The 23,622-nt window shown below is 39.0% G+C and overlaps 1 protein-coding gene across 1 annotated transcript; it reads right to left on the bottom strand.

Annotated features, from left to right (window-relative positions):
- Positions 1–976: 976 nt before the first annotated feature.
- LOC127446671 (tetraspanin-1-like) lies at positions 977–23,266 on the bottom strand. Its single transcript, XM_051707797.1, has 4 exons — positions 23,224–23,266; positions 22,983–23,045; positions 1,431–1,538; positions 977–1,084 (listed from the first exon to the last, which is right to left on the bottom strand). The coding sequence occupies exons 1-4, from the start codon at positions 23,236–23,238 to the stop codon at positions 1,031–1,033; spliced, it is 240 nt and encodes a 79-aa protein (XP_051563757.1). The 5' UTR covers positions 23,239–23,266; the 3' UTR covers positions 977–1,030.
- Between the last annotated feature and the right edge of the window lie 356 nt (positions 23,267–23,622).

Here is a 23,622-nt window from a genome sequence, read left to right as displayed (position 1 = left end):
CTTCGGCCACTGGGGGCAGTATGGAAATTTGAAAGTCTTAGCCTGATTTTAGCATAAAAAACATTCAACCTCTTAGATATATTAGTCTGAAACCGACAAGTGATTAGCTCTTTTAACTGTATGGCAGGACTTACATTGCTACAGCCACCCTATCAAGCACTACTATTACTCCGATTCATATGTATATGAACAATATGTACCCATATAATCCTTAAAATGTCTATGGCTAAGCCATGTTTGGTATAAAAAACAAATTATCACTTTCTATGCCTAGTACAAGCTGTAATTGAGGCCGTCATTATCCTTACTGCTTATGATCTGATTAGGTTTAGCGTTTGGGTAAGGGGTTCAACTTTGTTTTTAGGGTTTTGTTTAGGGGTTAAACTAAAATCATAATCATGGTTCATTTATTTTTCTCTATGGGAGTAAATGTTGTATCTTTTTGCACTTTCCAACTCAAACGATATCTTGCAATTTCACCATGAACTAATTATGACTTGTCATGAGACCGAGTAGGCTTAATTAATCAAGAGGCTACGATAAAATTTTGAGAGCTGCTTAACTTCCTAAATAAATCAAGTACACATCTAGAACAAAAGTTCTTATTTGCAGACATATCTTTATTATTGAAACAGCATGATGGATGTGATGTGTTTACCTCAATGGCAGAGACGCCAGCAGCCACTCCTCCTACAGTGTAAACATTCCTCTGGAGGACTAAAAATTTGTTTAAAACAGCCCTGGGAAAAGAAACCAATATCAAACGAATAGGCCCAAATTCCACCAAATTACATAACTTATCCACTGTAATAAAACACCTTCTACTAGCATGTATTCTATTTAAACATGACAAAACTGTTCTTGAGCAATTTTCTATGGGAATAATTTGATATAACAGTGTAAGTTCGCAGGTCATTATCATCACTGAATGCATTCTCACCACCACATCAATGAAAAGTGCAAAATCCTCATCACAGGGGAAGACCTCAGTATCTAAACAACAGGAGGAGGGTAAAGAGCACCATTCTGCTTAAGGTAGTAAGAAACAGAAGTCTGTATAGTTTGTGAAGCCACAGCACTGCAACTATTAAATGCATAGGGAAGACAAAAACAGTTAAATTGTAGCATTTATATTCAAAAATATGGCTTAATAAAATGTGCACGACTAGCAAGCATCTGTAAAGCACCTGAAGGGGTTTCATCAGCCTATCAACATCGTGGCAGTCTGTTTAGTAAACTAATATTCACATTTATTTTCAACCACCTCATACTGGTTTTAAGGGTGCTTTTGGCCAGGAAATTTGACCTGACAGATGAATTTATTTGACCACATACTGAAAAGACTAAGGCACAAATCAATATTTGCTGTTTTTCCCCATAGCAATTTGTATGCAACAGAGATATGTGTGCATTGGTTAGCTATAGCTTACTGTTGTCATGGTTGAGTTCCACAGGTCTGTGAACACTTGGTCTTGGTCTTTCCCATAGTTCTCCAGCAGTCCGGGTACGGCCCAAGCTCTCAGGATGATCTCAGCCTTCTGAAAGTGCAGACAAAGACAAATAAGGAATAAGGTACACATGGGAATTCCAAAAGAAATGGAAACTTACAGATCAAAAAAGACTTTCTAAGCACACGCAAACACACTTTTTACTCAAAGGAAAAGCCTTTTACCACTGTGTGCATCGGACCCTCTGCCTCACTAAGCAATGACATTTATCATGGCCTAAACTAAACAAAGGTTCTAGGCAGTAAACTCATTGTTCTGCGATGCATTGTTGTTTGTTGTCCCAGTCATAAGAACATTTTCACATACAAGAGACCAGGGCTAGTTGTGGGAAGTTTTCTTAAGGGCTATATCTCAGTAATTATAAGGTTTTTTAAGGCTCAGTTGAGTCAAAAGCGCTATTACACAAATATGTGTATATGTACATTACAGGCAAAGTCAACTATAATGATGGTAGATTTTAACCGAAAGGTTGAACTGTGTTCTCAGCACAAAGGTATATTTCATAAATGCCATGTTGGGGCACGTTGTCACATGTGTTTTAAATGTATTAATGCATTTATACAATTTATTAACAAAACCAACTTTGATGTTTGATATTTTCATTTCCTTATTAGTCTTATTAGTTGGAATTTGATTAATAAACCCAGATGAGTTTTAGTCATACAAGGACTGTTGCTAAGTGTGTGTGTTGGCAGAGGTAGGTTCAGCAAGAGTGGTATTCAGCACAGCATGCCTGCGGGGATGTGCCGAAGAAACTCAATTAAAAGCCAGATGTGGCTTTTAAAAGCACATGAAACAGAGAAACGGATCTTGTAATTTCATGTGTTATCTTGTGCCGCCAGGTGGCACAGGAGATGCATAATCAGTAGGGGGCAGTCGTGTCACATTATATGAACAAACATCGATTTCTAGTCAGAATCAGAATCAGAATGAGCTTTATTGCCAAGTATGCTTACACATGCAAGGAATTTGTCTTGGTGACAGGAGCTTCCAGTACACAACAATACAAAAACAGCAACAAGACTTTAAAAAAATAATTAAAATTGAATAAAAAATAGATAAATATTGAAAAAAAAAAAGTATATATAGAATACACAGTAGACAATATATACATACATACATACATACATATATATATATATATATATATATATATATATATATTACACACATATACATACACATACACACACATACATATACACATACACATACACACATACATAGATATATACATACATATACACATATATGAATATATATATACATACATTTACATACATACATACAGTTGTGCTCAAAAGTTTGCATACCCTGGCAGAAATTGCGAAATTTTGCCATTGACTTTGAAAATATGACTGATCATGCAAAAAAACTGTCTTTTATTTAAGGATAGTGATCATATGAAGCCATTTATCATCACATAGTTGTTTGGCTCCTTTTTAAATCATAATGATAACAGAAATCATCCAAATAGCCCTGATCAAAAGTTTACATACCCTTGAATGTTTGGCCTTGTTACAGACACACAAGGTGACTCACACAGGTTTAAATGGCAATTAAAGGTTAATTTCCCTCACCGGTGGCTTTTTAAATGGCAATTAGTGCCTGTGTATAAATAGCCAATGAGTTTGTTAGCTCTCACGTGGATACACTGAGCAGGCTAGATACTGAGCCATGGTGAGCAGAAAAGAACTGTCAAAAGACCTGCGTAACAAGGTAATGGAACTTTATAAAGATGGAAAAGGATATAAAAAGATATCCAAAGCCTTGAAAATGCCAGTCAGTACTGTTCAATCACTTATTAAGAAGTGGAAAATTCGGGGATCTCTTGATACCAAGCCAAGGTACAAAGAAAAACCCACAGGTAACCTCAGGAGAAATACAGGCTGCTCTGGAAAAAGACGGTGTGGTTGTTTCAAGGAGCACAATACGACGATACTTGAACAAAAATGAGCTGCATGGTCGAGTTGCCAGAAAGAAGCCTTTACTGCGCCAATGCCACAAAAAAGCCCGGTTACAGTATGCCCGACAACACCTTAACACGCCTCACAGCTTCTGGCACACTGTAATTTGGAGCGACGAGACCAAAATAGAGCTTTATGGTCACAACCATAAGCACTATGTTTGGAGAGGGGTCAACAAGGCCTATAGTGAAAAGAATACCATCCTCACTGTGAAGCATGGTGGTGGCTCACTGATGTTTTGGGGGTGTGCGAGCTCTAAAGGCATAGGGAGTCTTGTGAAAATTGATGGCAAGATGAATGCAACATGTTATCAGAAAATACTGGCATACAATTTGTATTCTTCTGCATGAAAGCTGTGCATGGGACGCTCTTGGACTTTCCAACACGACAATGACCCTAAGCACAAGGCCAAGTTGACCCTCCAGTGGTAACAGCAGAAAAAGGTGAAGGATCTAGAGTGGCCATCACAGTCTCCTGACCTTAATATCATTGAGCCACTCTGGGGAGGTCTCAAACGTGCGGTTCATGCAAGACGACCAAAGACTTTGCATGACCTGGAGGCATTTTGCCAAGACGAATTGGCAGCTATACCACCTGCAAGAATTTGGGGCCTCATAGACAACTATTACAAAAGACTGCACGCTGTCATTGATGCTAAAGGGGGCAACACACAGTATTAAGAACTAAGGGTATGCAGACTTTTGAACAGGGGTCATTTAATTTTTTTCATTGTTGCCATGTTTTGTTTTATGATTGTGCCATTCTGTTATAACCTACAGCTGATTATGAATCCCATAAGATATAAAAGAAATATGTTTTGCCTGCTCACTCATGTTTTCTTTAAAAAAGGTACATATATTACCAATTCTCCAAGGGTATGCAAACTTTTTAGCACAACTGTACATACACACACATACACATACGTAGTGCAAATCTAAATACAAATCGGTTAGGTACAGTGCAAGGGAATGTAATGGCAGAAGAGGTAGGATGTGTTGGATAATATAAAAAGACTAAGCTGTGTATTGCACATTAATTATTGTTCAAAGGGGCAGTTTTAACTGTTCATGAGATGGATAGCCTGGGTGAAAAAACTGTTCCTGTGCCTGACAGTTCTGGTGCTCAGAGCTCTGAAAATAGTGGGCATGGTGAGTGGGGTCCAGAGTGATTTTTCCAACCTTTTTCCTCACTCTGGAAATGTATAGTTCTTAAATTTGTAATTTATAATTTTCTTTATTTATCACACATTATACATTTGCACATATACAGTGAAATTCTTCTTTTTCACATATCCCAGCTAGGCTGGGGTCAGAGTGCAGGGTCAGCCATGATACGGCACCCCTGGAGCAGATAGGGTTAAGGGCCTTGCTCAAGGGCCCAACAGTGGCATCTCGGCGGTGCTGGGGCTTGAACCCCCGACCTTCTGATCAGTAACCCAGAGCCTTAACCACTGAGCTACCACTGCCCTTAACCGCTGAGCTACCACTGCCCTAAAGGGGGGGGGCGGCAGGAAGCAACCAATAATCCTCTCAGCAGTCCAAACTGACCTTTGTAGTCTTCTGACGTCTGATTTCGTAGCTGAACCAAACCAGACAGTTATTGAAGTGCAGAGGACAGACTCAATGACCGCTGAGTAGAACTGTATCAGCAGCGCGTGTGGCAGGTTGAACTTCCTCAACTGGCGAAGGAAGTACAACCTCTGCTGGGCCTTTTTCGCAATGGAGTCAATGTGGGTCTCCCACTTCAGGTCCTGTGAGATGGTAGTGCCCAGGAACCTGAATGACTCCACTACTGCCACAGTGTTGTTTAGAATGGTGAGGGGGGACAATGTTGGGGTGTTCCTCCTAAAGTCCACTATCATTTCCACTGTTTTGAGCGTGTTCATCTCCAGGTTGTTTTGACTGCACCAGACAGCCAGCTGTTTAACCTCCCTTCTGTATGCAGTCTCATCGTCATCTCAGATGAGGCTGATGACAGTGGTGTCATCTGCAAACTTCAGGAGCTTGACAGAGTGGTCCTTGGCGATGCAGTCGTTGGTGTAGAGGGAGAAGAGTAGTGGGGAGAGCACACATCCCTGGGGGGCACCAGTGTTGATTGTACAGGTGCTGGAAGTGAATTTCCCCTGTCTCACAAGCTGTTGCCTGTTTTCGAAAGACGTGGCTCATATCATCTTCACAGATCTTAAGTGCAGGTTGAGTAGCAGGAGGGGGGTGGAGGGGGGTTGCAGGAGGTGTTGGAGTTTGTGTGAAGTGAAGGTCAGAGTGGGTGTGGGGTGTGAGATTGGGCCTTTCAAATCTGCAGAAGAACACATTCAGGTCATCAGCCAGTTGTTGGTTCACTAGAGGGTTGGGGGTAGGAGTCCTGTAATTCGTAAGTTGTTTCATGCCACTCCACACCGATGCAAGGTCGTTAGTCAACCTAATAATACAAGCTAGAGGTCTGCGCCCATCAGTTATTCATGTATGACATCGGGTTCGGGTTTGTAATTAATGAAAACTTAAATTATAGGGCCGGCAAAGTTAACGCGTTAAGGTATGTGAAATTAGTTAAATAGGTTTAATGCTGTTAAGCCATTTACTTTGCATTAGCCTTGATTTCTGAAAACTGTTCAGTAGGCCTACACACACACTTTTTTCAGTACACATTCAGACATGCTTTTGGATATGTAAATGATCAGAAAATTATTGTAATTTATTCAAACGTTAATGAGAAGTCCATCAGAGGACAGCAGCCGCAAAACATCTGTAACATACCATGTGTAAGAACAGCCTACTGTACATCCAAGTAAAAGTTGTTATATTATCTAAATCAGATTTGCATTTCTGTGCATTGTGATGCAGTTACTAATAAGGAATCTGTTTTTCTGCAACTGAGACAAAGTAAAGCACCATAAAGCACCGTTTCTGAAATCTATGTCTATATGCACGTTTATTTCGTACAGCTCATATTTCTGCCTGCCTCTCTGACATTTCAGCCTGGACAAAGGAATGCCACCTTCAGCTCAACCTTGCCAAGACAAAACTCCTCATGATCCCAGCCAACCCATCTGTTGACCACAAGCTCACTATTCATCTTGGTTCTACTAACTCCGAACCTGGGAGTGGTGTTAGATGACCAGCTTAATTTTACCGCCCACATCTAATCAACCATCCGGTCTTGCAGATATGCACTTTATAACATCAGGAAAATTAGACCTTTTCTGTCTGAATATGTTGCACAGCTCCTGGTCCAAGTTCTGGTAATTTCAAGACTGGACTACTGTAATGCTTTGTTGGCTGGCCTCCAGCTAACATAATCAAGCCACTGCAGATGGTCCAGAATGCAACAGCGCATCTGGTCTTCAATCAGCCAAAAAGGGCTCATGTCACTCCACTCTTGATTTCACTTCACTGGCTACCTGTAGCTGCCCTCATCAAATTCAAGGCTTTGACTCTGGCCTTCAGGACAGTCAATGGAACTGCACTCACTTCAATTCACTTCTACAGGTCTACGCTCCAGCTTGCTCTCTGCGGTCTATGAATGAGCGGCGCTTAGTGGTCCCATTACAAAGTCTATTTCACGATCGTTCATTTTCTCTGTACCTCTGTGGTGGAATGAGCTTCCAGCCTTCACACGATCTGCTGATACCATCTCAACATTCAACAACCAGCTGAAAACACATCTGTTTCGAGAGCACTTAACCAATCTACATTGATTGCACTTACTATTGAACTTGCATTTATAAATAAATAAATTAATATTATATGAAAATATTTCACAACTAATGCAGTCTAAATGAACTGTTGATCCCAACACTTTTTGTTTTCTTTGTTTAATAAGAAACTAAATGCATACATGTGTAAAAATTTCAAGATTTGTTGCGACTCATTTGAAATCTATTGACAGCCTTAATTAATTATTATTATTAGCCTATTGTTATTATAAATATTACTTAATGGGATCATGGCATGAGGAATACAATTTTTCTTCATCTTTTGATATATACTATAAGAGATCATCGTCCTATAAAAACATACTATAAGTTTCAGAACTGAAAATTTCCTCCTTAATAGAAACAGAGCATTTATTTAAACCAAGTTGCAAAAAGGGATTGTTTGAAATTTGTGGAACTTGTGAAGTCACAAGGACCAAACACATCTATATACGACTGCGTCTTCAGCAAGACATCAATGCCTATTTTTCGTCATTGCACTCTTGGCCCCGCCCACTGGTGCTCATTCAATCAGACTGGTGAAGAGGAGAGAGATGGGCCTGACATGGGAGATTCCTCCAAAGAGGACTTTATACAGGACACCTTCATGTGTCTATATGGATTTAAATGTTTTTCTACATAAACATGCACTAGACGAATGGCTTTGACCGTTATCATACATCTCACAACGCTTCTAAAAGACGCAATGTCAAGTTATAACTCTAAAATGGAGACCCCCACTGTGTTTCATTCAGCTGCGCTTTCATGCTGTTGTGCTGTTTTGAAGGCGTAGTGGACAATTTTTGCACCCATCTGTGCTATTTTTAATTGTTGGTCTTTTGTAAACATGGACATCTTTGATCGTATTGATGCATTTCTGCACAATACTGGCAATGTGCGCCACGTTTAAGAGCGGTACAGGCACAACTTTTAAAAATGCGTCTCATTCTGCTGCTGCCACTGACTGGGAGAAACAGCTGCAGTCCTGTGTGTAAACAAACATGGAAGATGTGAGATTTGAAGACCAGCGTCTCTGCTTTGGCCTTTTGAAGCCAGTTGAAGCACCCAATATCACCATGGACTGTATTACGTTTGTGTATTCAGAACATTTCAGCGTGGATTGTATTGTATGCTTGTGAACCAGTCACAGGAACTGTTATTGCCTATTGGACTGCAAATCTGTAAGTAAACAATTTCATTCATGAATATTTTATATGTCATGACTGTTTGATAGTTTATGGTGTTGCTTGAGTGAACAATTTAATATATTCAGATGAAATGTGTTGGATGTGAGTTATATGTTAATCCTGAAATTTAGATTTATAAATGTTATGGTCTTTTGGAGTTTGTTCATTTTCTTCAGACTGCATTTCAAATATGACTCTATTACAAGGGCTGCACGATGTTAGCCAATCACAACAGTGGGCGTTTATATTGAAGTCTTAAAGGGCCAGACAGCTCAAAACCGAGTGTTTCGGACAGAGGGCCAGAGACAGGGTGGAAAATTATTATATATGACTAAATTAAGACTGTTTTTGTGCAAAAAATAAATAAAAATAAAATTAAAATAAAAAACTATAGTAACATTATAAGTGCACCTCAGGAAAGATAAAATTGTAAAAAAAAAAGAAAAAAAAAGAGTATGTCATGACCCCTTTAATATGAATAAATAAATTGTAAAATAAATATTGTAAAATAAATTAATAATAAATATTTAACATTACTGTTACTTTGTGGTGTTACTTTCTTCATCTGTAAGTCGCTAAAAGCATCTGTTTAATAAATAAATGTAAATGTTAGAAAAAATAACAATAACTTGTGAATAGCCTATCACATGAATCATGAACTTGGGATGACTGGAGCACTTATAAGCATATCAGACATACCTGTACAGCAAGACAAAAGAATGAATAGTGCTAAAAGTAGTGAATAGTGAAGAGGGGAACAACACAGATCAGTAGAGTTATTACGTGCAGGCTAATCCATCAATGTCTGCAGGAATTCCCTCACAGACTAGACAGGACAAATTATTCTAAAGCGAGAGAGAAATTGGTCATTTAAGATCTGAGACCAGTGTGTACTAAACTGAAAAAAAAAAAAAAAAAAAAAAAGAATACAGTTTTTTCATGCTAATGATAATCTTTAATTTTAACAGTAACAATTTTATTGCCAAATGCCAACACATCATCATCCCAAACTGGCTAACACAATAAACAGCTATGACCCACTAAACAGTCAAATGTAATTTCCAAAATGATTTGGCTTATTCCGTACCTATTTTACATATTAATGTAAACATGTAATACTATTCAAATTCCCATTGTGTGATTGTTATGACTTTGCGAAGCCTATTTCTTATCAAAACTACAACGGGGCATCTGTGCGTATAGACTTACACATGAATTATTAAAACACCAATTTCTCCTGTCATGATAATAAATAAATGAATGGACAAATATGTGATAGTGACAAACAGAACATTAAATGGGTATTTGCATGCTTAATATTCCCCTGAACAAATTCAGACGATCTATAATTTACAAGAATGTCCTGCACTCTTCCTTCCTGCTGTCTCCCCAGTAGCATTAACCACCCTGGCTTGTTGATGAAGTATTGCATTTCATCCAGATAGCTATATAAATGATGCTTCATGAACAAACTGATTCTCTGCTTGCATAAATTCATTGAAGACCATTTTAAATCTCAGTGGAGCAGAACCACAATTACCAAGCACCTCAAATATATATAGTATCATATATATATGCATATATATGTGGGTTTCAGATTTAAATATATATTTGAAATGAGCTAAATTCAGGCATTCATATCTCCTTCTTACATACATTCATACAGTATGTATTAAAGAGACTGCTGCCTGTTAAATAGAATAACATTTGTTTTAATTTGTCCTAAAAGGCCTTTGTGTTTTTTAATTAAATGGCATTATTTTCTTAATCTACCCTCTATAAGTCATTCAAAGTTGTTGTAATTATTGTACATTTCACTAAATGGGAGAAGCTCTGTATGTAAATAGCCTGTTTTGAATACAAACTACCTAAACGTCAATATTGTAGTGCGATAAATTGCTCCAAGTGAGAGTGCTGGCATCGTGCCTGAGGCAATCTGGACGCTATTAAGTGGTTGAATGCTGGAGCCATTGCACACCCTTCTAATTTAATGATGGCCAGAGTATTATGTGAATTTACATACAACTAAAATGTGTAGAAAGAAAGTGTGTGGGGGGGGGGGGGGGGTTGGAGTAAATTGGGATGAGAATGGTAATAAGAATAGAAGGGTGCCAATTTTTGGATGAAGAAACCCTCATCAACTGTCTCCCATATCCCTGTAGCCGTCAGACAGAGGTCCCCCAGCTGCCAAAATATTTTCCAGTTTTTTGTTAAACAATAAATGTAATTGCATCTCAAAATGAAAGTGATTACAAATGTTTACATGTTTAGTTAATAAATGCTCTGTTTTTTCCTTAATGAATACTACAGCACATAACACATTTGATCTATTTAATTGTAAAAGAAGCGAAAGTATTTATTGGGTCAGTGAGTGCTTTGAGCACTGTGATGTCCAGGTAATTTTTTTTACACATTTCAGAGTTTAAAAGAATGAAAAGCTAATCTTAATCTTGTATTTGGTCTGCCGAACAGACTTTTATTTTCTGAAATAAAAAAATATTTAGAATAATATAAACCATGATTCTGTATTTGTTTCAGACACAAACAATTTTATATAAATGTAATCTTTTTTCAGTCAAAATGAAGGGTTTACTCTATCTACTGTAAAAGTAGATACATACACTTACCGAGAACTTTATTAGGAACACATATACACCTACTTATTCATGTGACTATATAATCAGCCAATCATGTGGTAGCAGTGCAATGCATAAAATCAAGCAGATATGGTTCAGGAGCTTCAGTTAATTTTCACATCAACCATCATAATGGGGAAATTTTTTTATCTCCGTTATTTCGACTGTGGCATGATTGTTGGTGCCAGATGGACTGGTTTCAGTATTTCTGTAACTGCTGATCGCCTGGGATTTACATGCACAATAGTTTTTAGAGTTTACAAACATCCAGTGAGCGGCAGTTCTGTGGACGGAAACACCTTGTTCATGAGAGAGGTCAACAGTGAATGGCTAGACTAGTTTGAGCTGACAGAAAGGCAGCAGTAACTCAGATAGTGAGCAAAATAGCTTCTCAGAATGCACAACACGTTAAACCTTGAGGCGGATGGGCTACAACAGCAGAAGACCACACTGGGCGCTTTATTAGGACCATAGTGTTCCAATAAAGTGCTCATTGAGTGTATAGTGACATATTCAGATGTAGTGCTACTATAAAAGCTTGTGTTCAGTGTGAAAAACAAGCCTATGCCAATGTTTGAATTGTGCTGTACATATAGGGTCTTTTTTACCCGAATACAACAGTTGTTGTGAAAAGAACTGTGTGAGAGAGTTTTGCATATGAACAGTATCAAGTATGTCAAGTATGACAGCAGTGTTTAAATTTAACCAGCTAGATTTACAACCCCTTGTACCTTTCAAAATATCTGTAATCTGATACTATGTGACTTAATACAGATAGCACGCATATTTTAGTTCAGGAAACATCATAATACCACAAGTCCAAGTTATATTATTAGCTCTAACTCACTCAAAAGCATTATGTCTAGAAGGATGTATCAGTCATGTGATTCCATTCCCTTATCTTTTAGCACTTTCCCATTACCTTATTCTCTCTCCCTTGTGTTGTACGATAAGAGGCCCTGCATGGATTTTCCATTATTGCCAGAGTGTATCTGAGTTTTGTGTGCTCTGCCTTAGAGGTAGGTCATTCAACAATGGCAATGGCTCAATAGGAAACAAAAAGATTCTTATAATGGCCACAAGTCTGCAATATTAGGTGCTCAACTGGTCATTTATGTCATTTTCAAGACTCTCCACAGACAATAGGTCTTGTGGCATGGATCTCATGGTGAAGTGATGGACACACGTTACCATTATCATTGTGTGTCTTCTGGTCTTTCAAGAGCTAGATACAACTACATGGTTGGCTTGTTTATGATTGCATGGCTCTGCCTTTCCCTTGTTTTCTAGAAAGTCTGATATTGAAAGTGCAGAATCATACACTGGCAGCCAAAAGTTTGGAATAATGTACAGATTTTGCTGTTTCGGAAGGAAATTAGGTACTTTAATTCACCAAAGTGGCATTCAACTGATCACAAAGTATAGTCAGGACATTACTGATGTAAAAAAAACAGCACCATCAATATTTGAAAAAAGTAATTTTGATCAAATCTAGACAGGCCCCATTTCTAGCAGCCATCACTCCAACACATTATCCTTGAGTAATTATGATAAATTGCTCATTTAGTAATAGAAAATGACTTGCCATTATATCAAACACAGTTGAAAGTTATTTGGTTCGCTATTTTTGTGTTTGTTTTTGAGTTGCCACAGTCTGCACTAGACTGGCATGTCTTAAGGTCAATATTAGGTCAAAATTAGCAAAAAAAGAAACAGCTTTCTCAAGAAACTCGTCAGTCAATCATTGTTTTGAGGAATGAAGGCTATACAATGCTTGAAATTGCCAAAAAACTGAAGATTTCATACAAAGTGAACACTACAGTCTTCAAAGACAAAGGACAACTGGCTCTAACAAGGACAGAAGGAGATGTGGAAGGCCAGATGTACAACTAAAAAAGAGGATAAGTACATCAGAGTCTCTAGTTTGAGAAATAGATGCCTCAAATGTCCTTAGCTGACAGCTTCATTCACTCAACACCAGTTTCATGTACAACAGTTAAGAGAAGACTCAGGGGTGCAGGCCTTATGGGAAGAATTGCAAAGAAAAAGGCACTTTTAAAACAGAAATACAAAAAGAAAAGATTAGAGTGGGCAAAGAAACACAGACATTGGACAACCGATAATTGGAAAAGAGTGTTATGGATCTTAACCCCATTGAGCTTTTGTGGGATCAGCTAGACTGTAAGGTGTGTGAAAATCCCCCGACAAGACAGCCACATCTATGGCAAGTGCTACAAGTGTGGGGTGAAATGTCACCTGAGTATCTGGACAAACTGACAGCTAGAATGCCAAGGATCTGCAAAGCTGTCATTGCTGCACATAGAGGATTTTTTTTATGAAAACTCTTTGAAGTAATTTATTTTTCAAATTGTAATAGTCATTTTTCACATTAATAATGTCCTGACTATACATTGTGATCAGTTGAATGCCACTTTGGTGAATAAAAGTACCAATTTCTTTCCATAAGAGCATAATCTGTACATTATTCCAAACTTTTGTCTGCCAGTGTATAAAACCAATCATACATAGTTTAAAAATTAGCTCCTTTTTGATCCACGAGTTGGAATTTGAACTGAAATGGCCACACCCCACAGGATGTTGAATTAGAATTTTAATTGTATTGACATAAGTAGAAACTAACTGAATTGCAAATCATAGAAATCCAACATAATCAAACAAACGATTCACGAGAAAACATACAGTATATACTTCCATCATTCATTTTTACTATTTATGCCTATTTATTTATTCCCTTATATGTAGAAAACCTTTTTGTATGATTGTTTTTTAACCAAGTTCAGTACCACCAAATAATTAACACAGCCATCAAAACAATTTAAATCCACTAATTGAATTGGAATTTAAGGCATTCTCAATTCATTTCTGAATGGTGCACAACCCTGTCAGATATATAAAAAAAAAGGTCTAAGCACCAGAGTACATTGTCCCATTTGGTGGTTCGGGTTAATGAGCGGGTTGATTTCAGCATGTTAATTCATAGATGATGCCATAACCAATTCTGAAATCACATATATTTTGTCAGACACAATCTCGGCTGTCAGCGCAGCTCACATCCAACTCTGCTGGCTGACAGCTGGACTTGAAACATGCAATACTCCATCCCGTCAATGTTTATGCCTTCCACGTTAGAATAATTTTCAATATGTATTTTTCACGATTGCTTTCATGGAGCTTTGGTAATTGTCAAAAAATTTTTTAGCTGTACTGTCTGCTTTTGATAATGGACACATCTCTCAGCAAATGAGATGCAACTGGCATACGGTATTTCTCTCAACTTCCATTTTTCAAACATTTCTCCCTGCCTGCAATAATTACTACTGGTGTTGGCTTTTTTTTTTTTAGCAAGTAATCTTTTGATGAAATGCCACATGCATGGAAATGGTGTGTCAAAGAAAGATGCACCTGGAGAGATTACATGGAAATCAGGTTATGTTTAGGGGTAAACTAAGGAAATGAAATGACATGCTCCATAGGAGTAGAATGAAACCTATTAGACTTGGGCAGGGGAACAGAATGGGGTGGATTTCCATGGCATGTCAAGGGGGGTTATGGAGAACTCTGTGCAGGTCAGGAGGATATGAACAGACATCAAAGATGTAGAGGGTTGACTTACTGAATGTAAATATTATCTAGGAAACAGAATCGAATGCCCATAGATCTACATGCATAATAGGTGGAAAATCCTTTACTGACATACAGTATATGAATGTTTATTTAACTTCAGTTGAGTGCATAGTGTACATTGTAAGTGCATAGTTTAAAGTGCATCATTTGGGACACAGCTAATGATTTCTATAAATGTAAAAAATAGTAATAATAATAAAAAAAAAAAAGACTTAAAATTAAGTTGTGGCTTCATTTACACCGCACCAAACAATTTTGTCCCTAAATCATTTTTTTAAGTTAGTGTACTTGTTAACCAAGTTGACAAAAGTGTCAGTGAAGAGCATGCTTGATATGAAATATGAGACAAAAGATTTCTGAAGAAAACAAAGAGAAATCAAGGTAAAAATCACTTGTGAGGAGAAAATGTTTCAATCAAGCTAATGTTTTGCCAAATTATGCAAAAAAAAAAAAAATAAATAAATAAATTGTGTGTATTTAGGACACATAAAATGTAAGCTTTATAGACAAAGGAGGTGGCCATTTATTTCAAAAACGTAAAAAGTTTAATTTCCATCACCGTCATTTCCACCACGGCGTTCTACTAACCAAAATTTGGTGTGTTGTGGAAGTGACACTGTGGTGGGAATTTTCATAACTTTCTTTAAAAAAAAAAAAAAAAAAAAAAAAGGAGACTTTATTTCTAGAAGTCCAAATACAAATGTAACAAAACTCTACAGCAGTATGCTGGCAAATAACGCACTACATACAAACAAGAACAGACCAGGAACAAAGAACAAGAGGGAATTTGTACACATGGGCTAACAAGAAGACGAGTAACACCTGGGACACAATTAGGGCAATGGACAGGAAGCCAGACATAACATAGGAAGATACAGAACTTCAAAATAAGAACATAAGAGTCTTTTAACATAAGAGTCCTTGGGAAAAACATAAAAAGGTGGCTCCTGAAGCCCCCCAAAAAAGAAAATGACAATAGTCCATGGCAGAGCTGGTGGAGGGCCCAGAGACAGGTGTAGACCAGGGCGGAGCCGGTGACCAGGGAAGTGGCTTCAGGAAGGGAGCAGGGTCTGGAGGCCAGGGAGGTGACTCAAGGGAGCGGGGTCCTGAGGCCTGGGACGTGGCTCCAGGAAAGGAGCGAGGTTTGGAGGCCTGGGCTGTGGAACAGGGCCCGACAAGGCAGAGTGACATGTAGGAATCTCAGGGGACAAGACCGCTGGAGACTCAGGGAGCAGAGCCACAAGTGGTGGAGCAGTATGAGGCTCAGGAGGTGAAGCAGACGGAGCCGCAGGAGGCGGGGCCACGTAAGACTCAGAGGGCGGGACCGCGGAAGACTCCAAAACATGGTCCTGAGGGATCTCTCATGACAGTCCAATTGAGCTGCCAATTTCCAAAAAAATAAAACAATACCCTACCACAGGAGTGGACCCTTGGAAAGCCATGCAATCTTTTCTGCTGAATCCATAATGTTGGTCGGTTCTTCTGTCAGGGTTTTGTGAAGGGAAGAGACCAGAGAGTAAGAATCCAAATGCAGAACTTTAATTATAAACAAAAGGGGATACAACGATGAAGGAGTTTTATAAAGAAGAAAGAAACTACAGCAATATTCTGGCTCATAATGCATTAATATACAAACAATAACCGACCAGGAACAAAGAACAAGAGGGTACACATGGGCTAAAAAGAAGACAAGTAACACCTGATACACAATTAGGGCAATGGACAGGAAGACAGACATAACAGAGGATGATACAGAACTTCAAAATAAGAGTCTCTTCAAACTTTCAACATAACAGTCCTTGGGAAAAACATAAGAATGACGTGACGTGGGGGGGGGGGTCACGTGACGTGTGAATGGCGAGCTCTGCGCACTTTGTTAGTTTTAACACTTTTAATGATATAAACCAGTGAGATTTGATACACTCTGATTCATAACTGTTCTAGGAGGACAATATGTCAAAGAATTCAAAATCCTCGGGCTCTGGAGACATTAAAAGACACTTACGTGCTCAAGCTGATACCCCCGAGAGGGCCGTGAGACAGGGAGTTGATTTGGTCAGAGAGATGAGGGAAATGTGGCGAGAGATGTTGAACATGTCGGCAATACTGACGAAGGTTGTTGCTGACTTGGAGGATCTTGCTGTGATACGTCGATCGATCACTGCCATGGAGGTGAAGTTCTCTGAGATGGTTACAAGAGTGGGGGATGTCGAGAAACGGATCGATTATCTGGAGTCATCGGAGAGGGAATTATCTGCTAATCCGCTTGCAACCAAGGTGGATTTGGAACGTGTCTGGGAGAAGTTGGAGGACATGGAGAACCATAGCTGGTGGAATAACATTTTCGGAATTCCTGTTGCCGCGGGGGTCCTCATAGGCACACATGGACTGTTTGAGTTTAGAGGGATGAACGCCAGTTGGCGCTGTTGTGCGCGGGGTTAATGCGCATGTTTTTCTTTTTTCTGTTTGTTTTGTTCCGGGGGATGTTCAGGTTTTAATGGTCACACCAATGTTGGAATGTGGTCTTTATAATCTTTCATGACACACGATCAATTATTTCTTATATGTCAAAATGTCAAATGTTAATATGAATGGATTGACTCTCTCCACATGGAATGTGAATGGGTTGGGGCACCCCATAAAAAGAAGGAAGGTTATTTCTCTTCTTAAGCGTAAGAAATATAGCATAGTGTTTCTTCAAGAAATGCACCTTTCTCCGCAGGAATCTGACAAATTTGGAAAGATGGGGTGGGCATTTTTTTTTATAGTGCTGGCTCGAGTAAGAGCAGGGGAGTCATTATACTGATAAGTAAACATCTACAATCAAATGTCTCAAACAGAGTAAAGATAAATTAGGAAGAGTCATTATTGTTTTAGCTGAAATTCAGGGGCAAAGTCTTATTTTGGCTAATATTTATGCACCTAACGTGGATGATAAGGGCTTTTTATAGATCTTGAAGGGATGTTGCAAGCCGCTGGTACCCCTCATGATATAATATTGGGAGGAGACTTTAATCTTTTGATGGACTCAATCCTTGATCATAGTGAAGCAAAAGTGTGCAAGCCCCCTATAGCAACATTGACGCTTCACAGGATGTGTAAAAATCTTGGTCTTACAGATATTTGGAGACTTTTGAACCAGTCTGGTAGGGACTATAATTTTTTTGCATCAGTCCATGAGATTTACTCTAGAATAGATTTTTTTTATATCTAAGTCCCTCATTTCATCTGTTGTTGATTGCTCAATTGGAAACATTTTAGTCTTAGATCATGCCCTGGTGTGTTTAGAGGTGTTGCTACATACGGAGAAAAAGAAATCATATAGTTGGCATTTTAATGTATCCTTTTTGCAAAATCCTGAATTCCAACAAATACTAAAGACTGAAATCAATGTCTATATGGAGACCAACTGGTCCTCAGTATCCTCTGTGGGCATGGCTCGGGAGGCACTTAATGTAGTTCTTAGGGACCGGATCATACAGTATGCCTCATTCACCAAAAAATCCAAAGCACAAGAACTCATGAAATTGGAAAGGAATATTAAAAGTGCTGAGGCAGAGCTGTTGCGCCGAATGTCATCTAATGGTCTCAGAGAATTTACCCGATTGAAATACAGATATAATACTATTTTATTGCAGAAGTTGGAGTTTTAGCTATTCAGGGCAAGACAGTCATACTTTGAGTCGGGGGACAAAGCAGAAAAATATCTGGCTAGATACACTATATTGCCAAAAGTATTCGCTCACCCATCCAAATAATTGAATTCAGGTGTTCCAATCACTTCCATGGCCACAGGTGTATAAAATGAAGCACCTAGGCATGCAGACTGCTTCTACAAACATTTGTGAAAGAATGGGCCGCTCTCAGGAGCTCAGTGAATTCCAGCGTGGTACTGTGATAGGATGCCACCTGTGCAACAAGTCCAGTCGTGAAATTTCCTCGCTACTAAATATTCCACAGTCAACTGTCAGTGGTATTATAACAAAGTGGAAGCGACTGGGACTGACAGCAACTCAGCCACGAAGTGGTAGGCCACGTAAAATGACAGAGCGGGGTCAGCGGATGCTGAGGCGCATAGTGCGCAGAGGTCGCCAACTTTCTGCAGAGTCAATCGCTACAGACCTCCAAAGTTCATGTGGCCTTCAGATTAGCTCAAGAACAGTGCGTAGAGAGCTTCATGGAATGGGTTTCCATGGCCGAGCAGCTGCATCCAAGCCATACATCACCAAGTGCAATGCAAAGCGTCGGATGCAGTGGTGTAAAGCACGCTGCCACTGGACTCTAGAGCAGTGGAGACGCGTTCTCTGGAGTGACGAATCACGCTTCTCCATCTGGCAATCTGATAGACGAGTCTGGGTTTGGCGGTTGCCAGGAGAATGGTACTTGTCTGACTGCATTGTGCCAACTGTGAAGTTTGGTGGAGGGGGGATTATGGTGTGGGGTTGTTTTTCAGGAGCTGGGCTTGGCCCCTTAGTTCCAGTGAAAGGAACACTGAATGCTTCAGCATACCAAGAGATTTTGGACAATTCCATGCTCCCAACTTTGTGGGAACAGTTTGGGGATGGCCCCTTCCTGTTCTAACATGACTGCACACCAGTGCACAAAGCAAGGTCCGTAAAGACATGGATGAGCGAGTTTGGTGTGGAAGAACTTGACTGGTCTGCACAGAGTCCTGACCTCAACCCGATAGAGCACCTTTGGGATGAATTAGAGCGAAGACTGCGAGCCAGGCCTTCTCGTCCAACATCAGTGTCTGACCTCACAAATGCGCTTCTGGAAGAATGGTCAAAAATTCCCATAAACACACTCCTAAACCTTGTGGAAATCCTTCCCAGAAGAGTTGAAGCTGTTATAGCTGCAAAGGGTGGGCCGACGTCATATTAAACCCTATAGATTAAGAATGGGATGTCACTTAAGTTCATATGCATCTAAAGGCAGATGAGCGAATACTTTTGGCAATATAGTGTATATAAAACAGAGAGAGTCTTTTTCTACCATTCCCTCAGTGAAATCTGCTCGTGGTGAAATATTTACCTTGGCCATTGATATTAATAATGCTTTTAAAGAATTCTATCTTGATCTCTATAGTTCCACATCTTCGTCTACTGATGAAGATATTAGAAACTTTGTGGAACCATTAGAACTTCCTAAACTGACGTCTGAGCAAAAAAATTATCTTGATTCTGAGATAACCTTGGAGGAGCTTGGCGAGGTAATTAAGGCCTTAATTACCTCGCCAAGTAATTAAGGCCCAGATGGCTTTGCCACCGAATTTTTTAGATCTTATGCTACAGAACAGACTCCACTTTTGCTAGAAATTTATACGGAATCATTAAAGAATGGAAAGCTTCCGCCAACCATTACAGAAGCCCGGATCAATCTGATTCTTAAAAAGGACAAAGATCCAAGCGAGTGTAAGAGTTACTGTCCAATTTCCCTAATCCAGCTAGACGTTCAAATATTGTCAAAAATTTTGGCTAACCGATTAAGTAAAGTTATGACATCTCTTATACATATAGATCAGGTGGTGTTTATTCGGAGCCGTAGCTCTTCTGATAACATTAGGCATTTTATAAATATCATGTGGTCATTGGCGAATGATCAGACTCCGGTCACTGCCATCTCACTTGACGCTGAAAAGGCATTTGATATGGTAGAATGGGATTTTCTTTTTAAGATTTGGGAAATTTATGTGTTCGGGAATACTTTTATTGGATGGATTAAGTTACTTTATAGACACCCGGAAGTAGCGGTATAAACAAATGGATTAATTTCAGATTATTTTACTCTGTATAGGGGCACCCGGCAGGGTTGCCCTCTTTCCCCATTATTGTTCTGTCTTGCCCTGGAATGATTAGCAGCCGCTAATAAGAAAGGAGGATGATTTTCCAGGGGTGGTGACGGAAGGTGTGGCGCATGAGCTTTTGCTTTATGCAGATTATATTTTATTATTTGTTTCCAACCCCACTAGATCTATGCCTTGCCTCACAGAATTATTCATTCCTTTTCTAAATTCTCAGGATACAGAGCTAATTTGTCTAAATCTGAAGCTTTGGCTCTGACAGCGTACTGCCCAGTAACAGCTTTTCAGCTGGGTGCCTTCCAGTGGCCCAAACAGGGCATTAAGTATTTGGGTATTTTATTCCCAGCAAATTTGTGTGATTCAGTTAGAGTTAATTTTGACCCTTTAAAAGTTTTTTGAGCGATGTGGGCAGGTGGGCTTCATTACATTTATCTATGATTGAGAAGGTTAATGTTATTAAAATGAATTATATTCCAAAATTCAACTACCTGCTACAATCTCTCCCTACAGATGTCCCCCTCTCTTATTTGAAGGAATTTGATAGCATAGCGAAGTCCTTAATTTGGAATGGTAAACGTCCCAGATTACATTTCAGTAAGTTTCATAGGTCGGTTGACAAAGGTGGGCTAGGCCTACCCAAGATTGTGTTTTATTATTATGCATTCGGTCTCAAACATTTGGCTCATTAGTCGTTTCCACCTGAGAGAGCCCCTCCCTCGTTTTGTATTGAACAGGAAGTTCTTGCCCCTATTTCGCCACTGCAAAGCCTTTCTATCAAACTAATCAGAGAAGTTATGTTACACCCCGTTATCTCGCATTTGCACTCGGTATGGACAAAAGTGTCCAGAGTGTTTAATTCGGACATTTATTTAAATGTAGCCTCGAGCATATGGCTGAACCCAAAATCATGTATTAATAAGCCCCTTTCTGCTGGACAGAGTGGATTGATAGGGAGGTTAATACGCTTGGTGACCTATATGAGAGTGGAGTGTTGAGATCCTTTGAAAATATGGTTCAACATTTTGGGATTCCCAGATCTCAGTTCTTTAGGTTTTTAAGGTTGTGCTGTGCCCCCTGCTCTGTACTATTTTTGGGAGTAGCATACACCCCCCTAAAGCGGCATATACTCTGGGAGTGGTGATTACTGCTTTTGGAAAAGGTCATGAGGCATCAGTGTATTACTCCCTGCTAATTCAGAGTCTGGGGGACGGAGCTTCAACTTCTCTCAATAGATTATGGGAGAAAGATTTAAACTTGTATTGGAAGAGGGAGTGTGGGCTAGGATTCTAAAAAATGTCAAGTCTACATCTAGAGATGCAAGGGTGCGTCTTATGCAATTTAAGATTTTACATCGATTCTATTGGACCACCTCTAGATTGTATAGGCTTGGTCTGAAAGACACACCCACCTGCTGGTGATGCCAATCAGAAGATGGGGACACAACCCATGTTTTTTGGTGGTGTGTTAAGATCCAAGAATTTTGGTTTAGGGTTCAGAGTTTTACGTATTGGGCGTATGTATTATGTAATATATATATATATATATATATATGTTTTTTTTGTTTTGTTTTTTGTGTGTGTGTGTTTGTGTGTGTGTGTGTATACACATGTGTGACCACAGGGATGTTTGTTGAGGGTCAGGGTGGGGTTGGAGATTGGGAGGCGGAGGGGTTGTAGTGGGGGTTAAATGTTGATTCTGTGAATATATGTTTTGCTTTTCTTTGTCAATTTTGTGAATCGATAAAAAGTGTTAATCATAAAAAAGAATGACATGACATGACACTACCATTATTCTTAAATCACAATGTCCGACTGACTGATTGACAGACTTATTTGTTTATGCTGAGCTCTAACAAAAAGCACATTAGCAAGAGAAAACCCATGACAAAGTCCCTCCCACTTTCATCAGTTGCTCATTTTTTGCTTTTAATTGGCATGGAATAAATTTTTTGCAGACAACCTTAACCTCATATTCTGTAGTAATCTATGAAATGCTAGTTCTGTGCTCTTCAGGGTCATGACCCAAAGACAGATCATGATAAAATCAATTATAGATCAGATAAAACCTTTTTCAAACAGAAGCTAACAATATATCTACTGCCCCAGCCACCAAGCGACCAACTGCGTACCTATCATTTCAAACACTTGCAGGCTCAAGCATTCAAACAAAGTGGCAATATCAGTGGACTATGAACAATAATGAGATGAAAATTGTTGCATGAGAGCAAGTGTGGCTGCCTTAGTCACATTCACACTTAATGTGATAATCAAGACTTCGCTATGTAAAAATGAAACATCTTCAAATGGATTCCTCTGTTATCAGTTTACATTAGTTAAATTTATGTGTGTTCTGTGTATGTGTGCACATGTGTAAAGAGGAGAGAATAAATTATTTGATGCTCATTCAGAGGCAGACTGAAGCTATTTCATTTTTTACCACCCCACATAAAAGTCGCAGTCAATTAATAAAGAAATGCAATTATTCTTCTAAACACTCCTCTCCCTGGTCTAAAATGCATACATTTAATGGGAAAAAACATACTTACAAAGATAAGCAAGTTGAACACAACCATCATAACTTTGACAAATGTGAAGCAGCCCATTATAATCTGTAATAAAGCAATAAAGATAAATCACTTCTACATATATTTTATTATTTTCTAACACACACATACACACACTTATACACACATAATGTGTTTGAGTGATTCCCTTTCACTAAAATCCATTCAAATGAAATTTTATTATTATTGTATTTTTTATTTTTTTGCCTTAAAAGAAACCCACCTGTTTTTGAGCCATAGTGCCGTAACAGAGGTAAATGCAGTTGAGTGAGTCGTTAAGCGAGTGATAGACGGAACGCAAGAGAGGGAGGATGAGAGAGATGCAAAAGAGAGAAGAGGGATGTGTACAGGTGAGATGGGTGTGGTTAGGGTATAAAATAGCTGGTCAGAGTGGTTAGAGTGGTTTGTGTGTCATCTGAATGGCACTGCCCTGCAGTCAGAGCAGTTTCTGCAGTGGATTACCATCATGATGTCACTTCATACAAAATGTATATGGTTGAATATCTCCCAAACATGTACATGATCTATTACATGGCAACAACACTACTTAAATCATTTGAAATGTACTCATGACACTAATCCATAAATTAAATGCTTCATTCTATAGGATTTTAATGGTTAA

Source organism: Myxocyprinus asiaticus, chromosome 9, assembly GCF_019703515.2.
Source record: "Myxocyprinus asiaticus isolate MX2 ecotype Aquarium Trade chromosome 9, UBuf_Myxa_2, whole genome shotgun sequence".
Taxonomy (NCBI): Eukaryota; Metazoa; Chordata; class Actinopteri; order Cypriniformes; family Catostomidae; genus Myxocyprinus; species Myxocyprinus asiaticus.
The sequence above is the reverse complement of the archived record's forward strand: the minus strand, read 5'-3'. Positions and strand labels throughout refer to the sequence as shown.

Bases quoted from the DNA above. Each gene is read 5' to 3' on its own strand.
- LOC127446671 (XM_051707797.1), bottom strand. The intron at 1,539-22,982 runs GTAAGTATGTTT...CTGCACTTTCAG, and splicing joins TGTTCAACTTGCTTATCTTT to AAGGCTGAGATCATCCTGAG. The intron at 1,085-1,430 runs GTAAGCTATAGC...TGCATTTAATAG, and splicing joins GGAACTCAACCATGACAACA to TTGCAGTGCTGTGGCTTCAC.